At 38.0% G+C, this 12,758-nt stretch overlaps 1 protein-coding gene across 2 annotated transcripts in view; it reads left to right on the top strand.

Moving 5' to 3' along the window:
* fnbp1l (formin binding protein 1-like) overlaps positions 1–12,758 on the top strand; it is a 41,680-nt gene that overhangs the window by 26,056 nt on the left and 2,866 nt on the right. Inside the window, exons 2-15 of one of the 2 annotated variants that reach the window (XM_024278381.2) lie at positions 172–287; positions 1,073–1,123; positions 1,681–1,828; positions 2,831–2,893; positions 3,803–3,907; positions 4,307–4,435; positions 5,152–5,298; positions 5,406–5,633; positions 8,960–9,069; positions 9,191–9,323; positions 9,419–9,513; positions 10,397–10,572; positions 10,932–10,969; positions 11,271–11,391. In XM_024278381.2, the coding sequence (XP_024134149.1) occupies positions 172–287; positions 1,073–1,123; positions 1,681–1,828; positions 2,831–2,893; positions 3,803–3,907; positions 4,307–4,435; positions 5,152–5,298; positions 5,406–5,633; positions 8,960–9,069; positions 9,191–9,323; positions 9,419–9,513; positions 10,397–10,572; positions 10,932–10,969; positions 11,271–11,391 (1,660 nt within the window). Of the gene's footprint in view, positions 1–171; positions 288–1,072; positions 1,124–1,680; positions 1,829–2,830; positions 2,894–3,802; positions 3,908–4,306; positions 4,436–5,151; positions 5,299–5,405; positions 5,634–8,959; positions 9,070–9,190; positions 9,324–9,418; positions 9,514–10,396; positions 10,573–10,931; positions 10,970–11,270; positions 12,603–12,758 lie in introns of those variants that run through there. The other variant, XM_024278380.2, reaches the window with a different exon arrangement.

The following is a 12,758-nucleotide window of genomic DNA, read 5'->3' as shown; positions in this document are numbered from 1 at the left end:
ATTGTGTGGAACATGTATTAGTTTATGATTTACAGGCACACAGTATGCATGTTGTGTCTGTTATTTGTGTGTACATTTAAGTAACAGAAGACTGAATTCTTCCAAATGTTGTTTTAACGTCTGAAATGTGTGTTTGATCTTTGTCTCGCCTCTTCTGTTTGTCATCACCAGGACCAGTTTGATAATCTGGACAAACACACTCAGTGGGGGATCGACTTTCTGGAGCGCTATGCAAAATTTGTCAAAGAGAGGCTGGAGGTTGAGCAGAACTATGCCAAGCAGCTCCGGTACACTCACGCATGCACAAACACGGAACACCACTGCAGCTGGCTTACAGATTTACACTGTTTTTGTTTCTGTATCACACTCCTGCAAACACAGGAGATTGGGGGGTGTCAGAGTTGACCTTATTTGCATCTGTTACTCCTGGAGACTGAATCTTATTCTCTACCTTTGCGCCATCCAAGATATATTTTCAGGAAACACTAGGAGCTGTTTATAGAGGAGCTAGTCCATTTTTATTGTAATATTTTTCTTGTATAAAACTGTTTTAAGTGGACATTTTTCTCCTTTAAAGCAACGGACATTGACTTTGGAACACATCCTAAAAGTTCAAGAACATTCAAAATGTCTTCTTCCCTGCTGTGCAGCAGAGCAATGAAAATGTTTAGATAAAAGAGAGGTTCGTGGTAGAATGAGTCTCCACATTTCAGCAACACACTACCTGATTTAAAACCAATCATTCTCTGTGGCTGCTAAGATTAAAAAAAATGTCTTAAATTCATGCTCTGCGTGCTGCTGTCCGTGTCACTCTGTTCACATTTCAGCCCATTAATCAGACAGGGACTCCACTTGTGACACATGCATTCCTCTGCTCATCTTTGGAGACAGTTCTTCAAAGCCTGAAAGGAAATGACAGTCGCTAGCTTTGAAGTTTATGTCTTTGATTCAACTTTAATCTTTAGACTCTCTTGATCTATGTGACTGATGGCCCTCTGTGTTTTTATCTACCAAATCTATGGTATCGACTCTTCTGTGGTGTTCAAGTTTGTCTCTCTTGTTTGTCTGTCAGGAACTTAGTAAAGAAATACTGTCCAAAGCGCTCCAAAGACGACGAGCCAAGGTGAGCAACCTTCTATACACTTTTTTTCTATTTTTCTGCTTTTGAAATATGCTTAAGTATCTGTGGATTGTAGTCAGGAAAAAGGCCTTGTAAATAATTAGACTGTTCCTCACAGACAGTCTCCATACGGAGTCTAAAGTCTGGAATATTTTACATATTTCATACTTTAAAATACATCAAAGTAATTTAGTTTTATAGCAAGACGCAGTGCACTATGAAACATTAGTCTTGTCTCTACTGAAAAAATATTTGCTGATAAAAATGACTGTTTTATTTTATTTTCTATTTATTAAGTATCACTTAACATTTAAAATACATTTATAGCACAAAAAAGCACAACAATCTGTAAAATTGGACACAAAAACCAAAGTTTTATAGTCGTCTATATCAAATGTTGGTCAGCTTTTGCTAAAGTATTTTCATAATAAAATCACTAAAAATTTCAGGAAAAAATATAACAAAATAAGAACTTCTACTTTTAACAGAACAAATGTTATTGTCTTGTGTTAAATGTAAAAGGACACAGTATCATCTACACTGGTTGTTGCATCTTCCAGGTTCACATCCTGTTTGTCGTTTTACTCCATTCTGAACGAGCTGAATGATTATGCTGGGCAGAGGGAGCTGGTGGCTGAGGAGATGGCTCACAAGGTTTACAATGAGCTGATGAGGTACAGCCAAGATCTCAAAGCTGAGAGGAAACACGTGAGTACAGGACGAGGTTCATCCTAAAGTCCCATACGCCGCTCAACACCAGAAAGATGTGCTCTGTTTTCTGAAAATCGCATTACCTCCAACAGATCTCACCCATCTTCCTTCTAGTGCATTTGCTTTTTGTTTGACTTCACTGAGAAGGATCAATGTCGGATATGATGTTACCATCTGTCTTTAATGCCTGCTACCATCTGCTGCCTGCAAAAGCAGAACATTTCAATTTATAGGTTCAGAAAGAACAGTACTAGATTTTATTTCAACCAGATTGAAGGGCATATTTTTGTTGGCAAACTGCAGAAATGTGCATTTCTTAATTGAATAATGTATTTTTTTACTCCTGTAATTCAACTGAATTCCCTTTCAAATATTTCTTAACACATGCCACCTAGTCATGTGTCAAAGAATTTGAATTTTAGTTGAACTTAAACCCTTAACAAGACTTTGAGGATACAATGAATGCAATTTTCCATTTAAGCTTTCTGCTATATGCTGTAATGTAGTTTCTGCTGAAGGGATCAATAGAAAAAATAAGGAAGATCTTGTGTTTCTCTACACTAAAGTTTAATAATAGCTCTGTCCTAAAAATAAACTCCTGAGTTGAAATGCAACGTTTGAGATTGACTCCAATAGTCAAAACGCAACTTCTTTAGTCTGGAAAAACTAGATCGTCTGCTTTACAAAACTTCACAGTCTGTTCAGTCAATTGTGAAACTGCAAAACTCACTTTAAATGTTTGCAAAATTTAGTTCACATAATTATAGGATTTTTGGTTTTAAAAAATGAAAACAAAGTAAAACAACAAAAGTTAAAATCAAATTCAAAATACAGGGCTGCAGTTTCTGGTGTCTTCACTGCTGTAGTTTCTGGAATTTCTGAACTGTGGCCAAAACTTCACTGAAGTTTTTATGTGATCGTTTGTATGCATCCACATATTTATGTATTTCCCTGTGTTTGTGTCCAAATGTCTCTTTGTGTCTGTGTGTACTTGAGCAGCATCTACAGGAGGGCAGAAAGGCTCAGCAGTACTTGGATCAGTGCTGGAAACAGATGGACAATGTAAGTGGTGAAGAGGAGGGGAAAGCAAGAAGGAAAAACAAGAGCATAAATGTTTAGTGTAAATAATCTCTCTTAGAGACAGTGTTTGTCTTATACATGTTTGCATGAGGAATGAAAGAAATGCTAACTGAGGAAACTCATCCACTTTTTCATCTCTGGATTCCATTTAATCCGCGATTTGTGACCAAAGTAACAAAAATGCAATTTTTGTTGTATACATATATATTATTATTTTTTTGATGTGTTGATTTCAGTCACAATTGTTAGACAAACACCATAAACACCATAAGGCCTTGTTCATTTTTTTTCCTGGCAAGGTTCCCTGTGGAGAGACCAATGACATGATCCAAAACCAGTAAACACACACTGACCGTAGACCTCAGCACATAACACCCCCCCTCCCAAAACGAGGCACTGCCCATGTGTCACATTTGGCCTTTGTCAAGCTGAGTCCCAAAAGGCTTCAGGAAGAGATGGAGACTCCATTAGCTCACATCTGAGGTCATTTAGTTACATAAAAGGTTATTTCTGAGCACCCAGCTATTGCAGGCCATATAATTAAGCTCTAAGTCCTAAAAGCTAACATGCTTTTTTACAATTGTGAATAAAAGTGATATTTTTTGCGTGTTGGTGGGGCAGCAAATGTGATTGAGGGTGTGTGGTCTGCGTGACTTTAACTGTGACTAGACTGTAAAGTCTCACCGTCTTCCCTTCACTCCTAATGAAACCCAGATGGAGCCGGCAGGAAGTAAACTATCTGTGTCTGATTCATCTCCCTCTTATTCACATATTTTCTCTGTTGTATTTACCGAACGGGAAACAGAACAAGTGTGTGTCAGTGACAGGGCTCCACAGGTCTGAGCTGCGCCGATTTATTTCCAGCTAAGCTTTGCCCTCTTCTTCTTTTAGAGTAAAAGGAAGTTCGAGAGGGAGTGTAGAGAAGCAGAGAAGTCCCAGATAAACTTTGAGCGCTTAGACAACGACATCAACGCCACCAAATCAGAGGTGGAAAAGGTAGGTAGTTACTGCCTGCAACACCATTGTTCTAAACTGGTATATATATATATTTTTAATAAGCAATGGAAATGGCAGGATTTTGACCTCATTCGGCAGTTGGAAGAAGACTGGAAAGTGGAGTCATTGCTACACTTGTTTATTTTTTATCATTCAATAAAACTAAGTTTTCTCATTTCCATCACATATTTTGCACAGCAGATCATACCTGATGTTTCCAATTCTGTTAAGTTTACCCTTACCTTTGGACTAATTGTTTGGGAATCGCTCAATACTTTTGGGGAAAATGGGATTTCTTTTATTTTCAAATTTCTTGCATTTGTGTGTTTACCTTCTGAATGATTCCAGGCTAACATTTTACCATCAATTTACTAAAAACTGGATCTTTTTACTGTTCAGGCTAAAAACCAGTTCTACATGCGTACTCACATGGCCGACGAGAGCAAGAACGAATACGCTGCTCAGCTTCAAAACTTTAACGGCGAACAGTGGAAACATTTCAACAACGCAATACCACACATCTTCAAGGTAAAGACAGCCGTTTCTGAATGTTAATCTTTCCAAAATGATTTACAGATTTAAATCAAATAATCTTTAGCCGTTGTATACAGACACACATCTACTTTTACTTTGATTCTTTTAGTATTCCTTCACAATAAAAGTCATATCAGGAAGTCACACGGGGAAAGTCAGCAGACTTCCGTTCAGGAAGTTATATCACAGCAGATAATATAATCTATGCCATTTGGGTTCAATCCAGGTCAGACACAACTGTAATGACTCTTCATGGAAGGACAAAAATAGGACGGGTAGTACAAGAACTGACAGATGATGTCATAAGAAAAACATTAGATAAACTCTTATTCTTTATTGTGAGTCTCCCTCATTCAATAAAACATGATAGAGGTTTTCAATCTTCTAGTTTGGACTATTAACCTCATTTTTACTAGAGTATGGAGCTGCTACTCCAATGTTTTAAACCATTTATTAAAATTTTTGGAACTCTTGACTTGGCACTTTTGATGTTTCATCATCCTGGAAAAATTACTTAACTGCAGTAGAAAGCATCATTACAGCCCAAGCATTATCTAAGATAACACTGTAGAAGTCATACTATGGTTGGGAAATGGATATAGTTTCCTTTTGAACACAATCTTCTATTTTGGAACTGAATTTTATTAGATACTTGGTTTTATCCTGATTTGTGGAGTTTGATATAAATGCTGTTTTTACTCCGTGTGCAGAACCTGCAGCACATGGATGAACGTCGAACTGTGAAGCTCGGAGAGACGTATCGAAGCTTTGCAGAGGCAGAGCGGAGGGTCATCCCCATCGTCTCCAAATGTTTAGATGGAATGGTAGCTGCAGCCAAAGCTGTAGACGAAAGAAAGGTATGTCATTCCTTCTATATATATAAAAACATAATTTGGTAATATGCTGCTTGATGAGGAGGTCTCACTGTACTTCTTTCTTCCTGCCCTGTGCTTCCTCTTTCCAGGATTCAATCTTAGTCGTGGAGTCATTCAAGTCTGGCTTTGATCCCCCAGGCGACTTCCCCTTCGAAGACTTCAGTCAGAATTTGAGCAGAACAGGATCAGACGGGACTATAAGTAACACGCCCAAAGGAGAAAGGGAAAGAGATGGGGGCCAGGGGCCACGTTCTGACCCAAAACCCCCCTTGGGTAAAGCCAAGAACAAGCTGTGGTTGTTTGGAAAGAAACCAAAGGTATGCCATCAAGGAAGTCAATCAACCAAATGCTCATTTCATATTTACTAACACATGAAAGCCATCAGGCTGGGATTTATTAGTAACATCCATTTGTTCAGATTTTCCTGACATCAGCTTCATATCTCCTTAAGGTGGTTTTCACCTTTTCAGCAGATGCAACAATAATCTCAAATCCTTTCTTTTACACACTCCTTGGACCTTGTCCTTTTCCTTAACCACCAGGTTTGTCATTCATTAACCATCTGCTCTTGGCACATGTTTGCTCCACTAGTGGCCTCACAGTATCAGGAACCTCCGTGATGGATAGCCGCGTGTCTGCAAACACAGAAAAGCTGATGAGATGTGCTGCTTTGTCCAAAGGCATCTCCAGAATTTGTAAAGAGAAATGGCCTACATCTTTAGTTTTAGAAAATCAAGCAGCGAAGACACTTTAACAGAGTGAAAAGCTGTTCAATACTTTAATTGAAAACTTATTTAGAAAATATTCAGCCCTATAAGTTCACCCTGCTGAATGCCCCCCATCTAAGAACTTCCATAAAAAGAGTTCAACCCCAATGTTCATCCTGATGTCTTCCTTTTCCCTTCTCGCTCCCCCACCAGTCCCCTTCCTCCTCCCCCCCTCCTTTACGCCCTCCCCCTTTTTGCCAGCAGTCATCCTCAAACCTCTTCCCCACACCGCGGTTCAACTCTGACCTTGTGAGCCACTATCTGTCTGAGATTAAGACTTCAGTACCCAGAATCCCTCAAAATTTGAGGGGTTTAAGGAAAGGGGTGAGATGGGGCAGGTAGAGCTGTGCTTTAGCCCACATGATGGGGGAGTGTTTGTAGAGGTTCTGCAGAGTGTCTACTGGCCCTCCACAAATAAATAAAGTGTGTCTTTTCTTTAAAGAAATATATTTGTCTGATTTGATTAAAAGTTTTAGGGCAGACACCCTGCAGGACTGTTTTTTTTTCTGGTGTCCCTCTTGGATCTGCTTTTTCCCCCATTTCTTTTGTCGTGTGATTCTCTCTTTCTTCTGTGGGACAGACTTTTGCTCCGATCTCAAGACGGTGGATCGCTGCTGATTGATGGTGTGTCTCTGCGTGATTCTTAGGGGTTTTTTGTGACATCATGGTTGCAGTGTTGTGAGTGTCGGGTGGTGATAACCTCTAAAAATGAGTAACCAACATCAGACGGGGAGGAAGAGATGTTGGTCTGTTTGAGATTGCACTGCTGTTGTTTGTGTTTGTGTGTGTGTGCTAACAAGTGTCATAAAGCTGTGAAAACAGATGTTGCTGCTTTTTGACACTTAAACACAAACTGGTAAATAACTACTAACTTTAGGCCAAACGAAAGCTTTTGTTGGCCGTTGTTCTTCTCTCAGCTCCATCTGTGATTTTAGCTTCTTGTGTGCAGACTGTGAGGTTTTTTCAGCAGAACAGTCAACCCAACAGCTAGACAGATGGGTAAAATATTCTTTTGCTGGTTGATTCTTTGATCAGACCAGTGAAAGACTATTTCATTACAAAAATAAAAGCCTAAAAGTCATATGTCACATATTCTTAAGTTCAAAAGGTTTTCTTAAATTAATTCAAACTTTTTATTCTATCTGAGGGACATACATTACTAGAGTTAAAGCCCTTATCTTAAATGTAAAATATTAGTTGACTGTAAGTTTTTGTTTATAATAATATTTTTTCATATTAAAGTACCTAAAATGTTTATATAATGTGAGTTTTATTTTAATTGAGTTTAATATTTGCTGTCAGCACACATGACTTGTTTCTGAGTGCCCCCTTGTGGTTTGAAAATGTATTAGCCTATAATCTTTTTTTTTATAATGACAAAAGGAAGTTCTCTGTCTGAAGATGATGGAATTTTGTACTATTTCTGTGGATAGTCCACAGCTGAATGACATACGTGTCATTTTATCATCATTTTGTCAAAACCATAAAGCACACTGCTAGAAAGGAAAATAATGAACTAATACTAATTGTCTAAATTACAGACACAATAACCAAATCAGATTAATTTGATTATTTGTGGAGACAAAGAGTTTATGCATCCTTCTGTCTACCTTATCACCTGTTTAATCAACAAACCAAAGATTTCTGGTTTCCCTTTCATGGTTCTCAGAGCTTTTGTGTTTTGCCTCTATCACCTCAACCCCAGCTCCTAATCTAAGTGGAGTTTTACGCTTGGACAAAAATGCTGAATGTCCCTTAAAGTTGGGCCCACTCCAATAAAAAAGTGGGTTTTGTTTTTTTTTAACATGAAATACAAACATTTAACAAGAAAATTTAGCTTAAAATGTCATTTCTGAGGATGTTTTTATTCAAATCGTTAATAAAAATAAATGCTGTCGGAAACAAACCTATTTGCTCTGCTCCATTCTGATGCATCCACTTGAAGACCACTAGATCTGTGTTCGTCTTTGCTGAGCTGGCATCTCACGGAAAACTATACAGCTTGATGGCTCCAATATTGTTTGCTGTTTTTGTTGCACTTGTATTGTTAGGTAGCGGGAGAACATGTGAACAGAGAGCTCTCAGCAAAGGGGAGGGGAAGAGTCCCGCCCACAACTCAGAGGCAAATTGCTAATGAACTACTGGCGCCCTGCAGAAACTATGTCCTAGAAAATGATAGGATTTTTGATTTTAGCTAAATAAGCCATAATCATAATTAAAAGACCAATGGGAATGCTTATATAATAGATCAAACGATGATCAGCATGTTACTTTAAGAGTTTTTTTCTGGTTTCCTTTTTAACTAATACATAATCTATCATTTTTGTAATAATTTTTTAATGTCTTATTGCACAAATTGCAGAAATAAAAAATGTGTTTGATTTACGACAACATTCTTGACTTCTAACTAGTATGTATTTTTGTTCTCTCCTTTTTTTCCTAACTGTAACTGTTTATGCGTTAACTCAGTGGTCAGTAAAAATGGTAAGTGGGACCGAGTGCGAGTGTAAACTAGTCCTGAGAAAACCCAGCAGTGTAGCTAACATTGCATGTAACTTCACTAATTAGAACTTCCCTTAATCTCTAACAGAGAAGTAGATTTCATGTGGATGGCTTCCATCCTCATGAATCCACAGTTCTCCTTTATTAGAGGAACAGGTTTAGTTTATTTAGAGAAATAATTATCTCTGAATTGTGTTGCTGCATTGATCTGTTCAAACTCAAACTTCAAAAATCTTAACCTACAGAGAACATCTCTGCTTAACCCTCCCGAGTGATGAGGAGGATTTAAGCCTATGTTTTTTGCGGCAAATGGATGCACAGAGCAGGTCAAAATAATGTGTTATGGTGTTAAAATCTCCTGTCTCTTACATTAGGCGCCGTCTCTGGAGGATTATAGCCACTTACCTCCTGAGCAGAGACGAAAAAGGCTGCAGCAGAGGATTGAGGAGCTCAGCAGGGAGCTCCAGAAACAGGTGGATCAGAGGTAGGCCAACACATCCATTTTTTCCTAAATTCTTTAAACTTGTCCCAAACTCTGGTGATGATCGCTCCAGTCACAAGCAGAGATTTCCCTCCATCCGCTCCCTGCTTTTTCTGTCTGACAGAGATGCTTTGAACAAGATGAAGGATGTGTATGAAAAGAATCCTCAGATGGGAGACCCCAACAGCCTGCAGCCGAAAATATCAGAGACCATTTGCAACATGGAGAAGCTGCGCTCAGAGATCCATAAGAATGAGGTACGGATTCTCAGAAGGGTTCTGCGCTGGTCAAACAGATCACCTGCTCGGCTTTGGAAATGGAAGACTCAGTCAGATGTCTGTCTCTGTTCCAGACCTGGTTGTCTGAGGTGGAGGGGAAGCAGAGCTCCAGAGGAGACAGAAGACCCAGCACAGACAATCACCAGCACACCCCCCAAGGCAGAGAGAGGCAAGCTTCTTCCTCACACACCACTCAAATCTTCTAGCTGTGAAGATAGTTCAACTTTTGATCTTGAGGAGCAAATGTTTGGTTAAATTTAGACTAAAGGTGTATGATGTATTCCTGTAAGACAAAATGTTTTTATTTTAACCTTTTTTATTGTTTATTTAAAAAGCAATTTTGAGGTGACTTTTTTTTAAAGTAATCTCAAGCATATTTTTTTTTAATTTCAGTGGCACTTAACAGTTTTATGAATCACTTTTTTTCACACTTTTTTAAAGCACTTCGATAAAAAAATTAAAACAAAAACATAAAAATTACGAAGTCTTAAACACAGTCCTTTTAATTTTTTATGTATGTGTACATCCATTTGAAGTACATAAAATATATTCTGCAATTACAATCTTGCTGTTCTTTGAAGGCAGTGGTCCTCAACCTTTTTCAGTTTAATGTCAGCATATTTTCACGGATTGGCTTGAACGGGACTGAAGTTGGCATCCAATTTCTATTTGTTTTAAGCTTACGATTTTCCTTAACTTTTGTGGTTATGACTTTTAAGGTGTGACGGATAAACACAAACAAATGAAGAAAAAAACGTGATTATAATAAACAAGAATCCCTCACCCTAACGTTCGAGTTCCTCTAGTGTGGTGGTGAGAATCCAGTAGTTTTTCAAAATAAAACTTCCTTCAGAAGATTTTAATCAAACGGAAAAATGTTAGTTGTGTTTTTCTTTTTTTTCCCTCTGCGGCCCAGTACCAACTCTCCCATGGACCGGTATCGGACCATGGCCTGGGGGGTTGGATCCATTGCTTAAGAAAAACACAGGTTGCTGGTATTTATCAGCATATTTTAAGAGCATGTTCAGATTTCTCTCTTTTCTTTTTCCCAGTCCTGAGGGAAGCTACACAGACGACACAAGTCAAGAGCATCACACGCCTCACCGCCGGCCCGGTCCCACACGGCCCACCAATCCAAACCCTGACCCTCACGAGTTTGATGATGAGTTTGATGATGACGACCCTCTGCCTGTCATCGGCCACTGCAAGGCCCTGTACTCCTTTGATGGTAGGAACTAAAACGTTCACATATAGTGAAATTGTCCTGCTTGTTTGCCAGGTTTGAGCCAATAATGGTCAAATTATTGTTTTAAACATAAATCACAGCTATTGTGTTTTTCATTTGAAAAAGATCCTTTTATATAAACATCTTTAAAATCTCCATGGATACGATTTCATCAAAAAAGTTGATACAGAGAAACCAGGCAGAACATTGAGAGTTTCTATGTATTTTTTCTAAAAAATAAATGGAAAGGCATGCACAAACATTTGACTTAAACTGCATATTTTAGAATTTTTTGATAAAAAGCAAACATAATACTATTGTAACATAATAATAAAACATGACACTGTTTGTTTGACTCTTAGGTAAGAATGAAGGAACGCTGGTGATGGCAGAGGACGAGGTAACACTCTTGTACTTTTGGAATTCAAGTGATGTAAAGAAAATATTTATAGAAGAGATGTGGAAACAGTCTTTTGTTCTGTTTCCAAATGCCTGCTTTTAGATCCTTTGGTACAAGATGTTATTTTTTTATTATTCAAATACCACCGATTGACAGAGTTTTTGACATTTTGACAACTGTTCCCCAACAGTTTTCACTTTTTGTTAAAGTTGTGGAAATGTTAATTTTTTTGTATTTTTAAGTGACAATAAAATAATGAATTTTGGAATGATTCGTCTAACATTTCAACTTCTGTTTCCAGGTGTTGTACATCATAGAGGAGGACAAAGGCGACGGCTGGACCCGAGCGAGGAAGCAGAGCGGAGAGGAAGGCTACGTCCCCACCTCCTATGTGGACATAACCATGGAGAAAAGCAGCAAAGGTGCCGTCACCTACATCTGAAGCGTCGTCCTTCTCTTGTCTGTCATTTCCCCCATATCCTCCTCACTCACCAACCCAAAAAAGGATGAGGACAGCGTCTGCATGGAAGTCTGTCGTCTGCTCTGTCTTCTTGTTTGCATCCCATCTCTCTTCCTCTTTGCCCATTTGTTCCTCCGACTCTGCAGTCAGTCGTCTTCTCATACTTGTGAAGTGTTGCCTCAGAGGTGAGTCTCAGACAAACGCTGTGGGTGCTGCGCTGCTCAAGCCTCCTGTTCCAGCTGCAGCACTTCATCCCGATCAAAGTGAAATATATTGGAGACTACGCTGCCTGCTAATTATTTGAAAGTTTATTTTTTTCTATCTGGAGATGTTCATACTCCCTGATTTAAGTGTAACTGTCAACATTTGTATGTTGAGAAATGTGTTTTTAGTTGATCTGTCTTTGCGTGTTTCACATGTTGTGTTTCCAGTGCCATCCCTCCAGACTCTGTCTGGATTTACCTGCAGTAAAACTTTTTCTTTTACGAGTATGAAGAAAAAAATACTAATACTTTTTATAGAATCCATCATCACATGACTTTTTTGTCACCTTTTTTTTTACTGCATTTAATAATTGTGTAATTCATAAGTAATACACAATAAACAACAAAATAACATCCCTAAACAAATTAACTGTCAAACAGAAAAAATAAAACTGCAAAAGCATTTGACCATTTACATTTTAAAATAACAAAAACTTTGTTTTTCTAGATTAGTTTAATGCAAATTTTTGTCACATTCAAAGCTGCAGAAGTTTAGTCAGTTAACTACATTTCCCATAATCCTCTCTAATCTGTAACTGAAGCTTAATAGCAAACAAAAAAAAAAGTTCTGAGCATTTTTTATATAATTTTTAATTAAATTTAAGTGGGCTATTTGGGGAAATAATTCTGTAATTTAAAATTTTTAAAGATGCTTTTTACTTTGAAAAGACGATATTTAAATACTGTTTTTCTGCACACTAATGGCACGCCATGATGTCAGAGAAAGTTCTGTTCAAGTTCTCCCATAATTTTACACACCAGTTTTTATTAACCTGTTAGCTTCTCTAAAAGCTACTAAGACGGGCCCGATGACAGGTGTGGTGAGCAACGGAGTCATGTATTTATACTGCCAGTGTTGTGTTGTCATTCTGACAGTGACCAATAAAACCTTTATTGACACACTAGAACATGAAACATCCCACCGTGTCTTTTTAACCCTGCAAAGATCCTCATTTAATAAAACTTAAACATAAACAGATTTTATTACTGAATATGGAACAATTCATTCATACTTTTCTTTTTTTGTTGTTGTTAGCTTTTATCTAAGTGACGTTTTGGGTAACCG

Source organism: Oryzias melastigma, linkage group LG4 (assembly GCF_002922805.2).
Source record: "Oryzias melastigma strain HK-1 linkage group LG4, ASM292280v2, whole genome shotgun sequence".
NCBI lineage: Eukaryota > Metazoa > Chordata > Actinopteri > Beloniformes > Adrianichthyidae > Oryzias > Oryzias melastigma.
The sequence above is the reverse complement of the archived record's forward strand: the minus strand, read 5'-3'. Positions and strand labels throughout refer to the sequence as shown.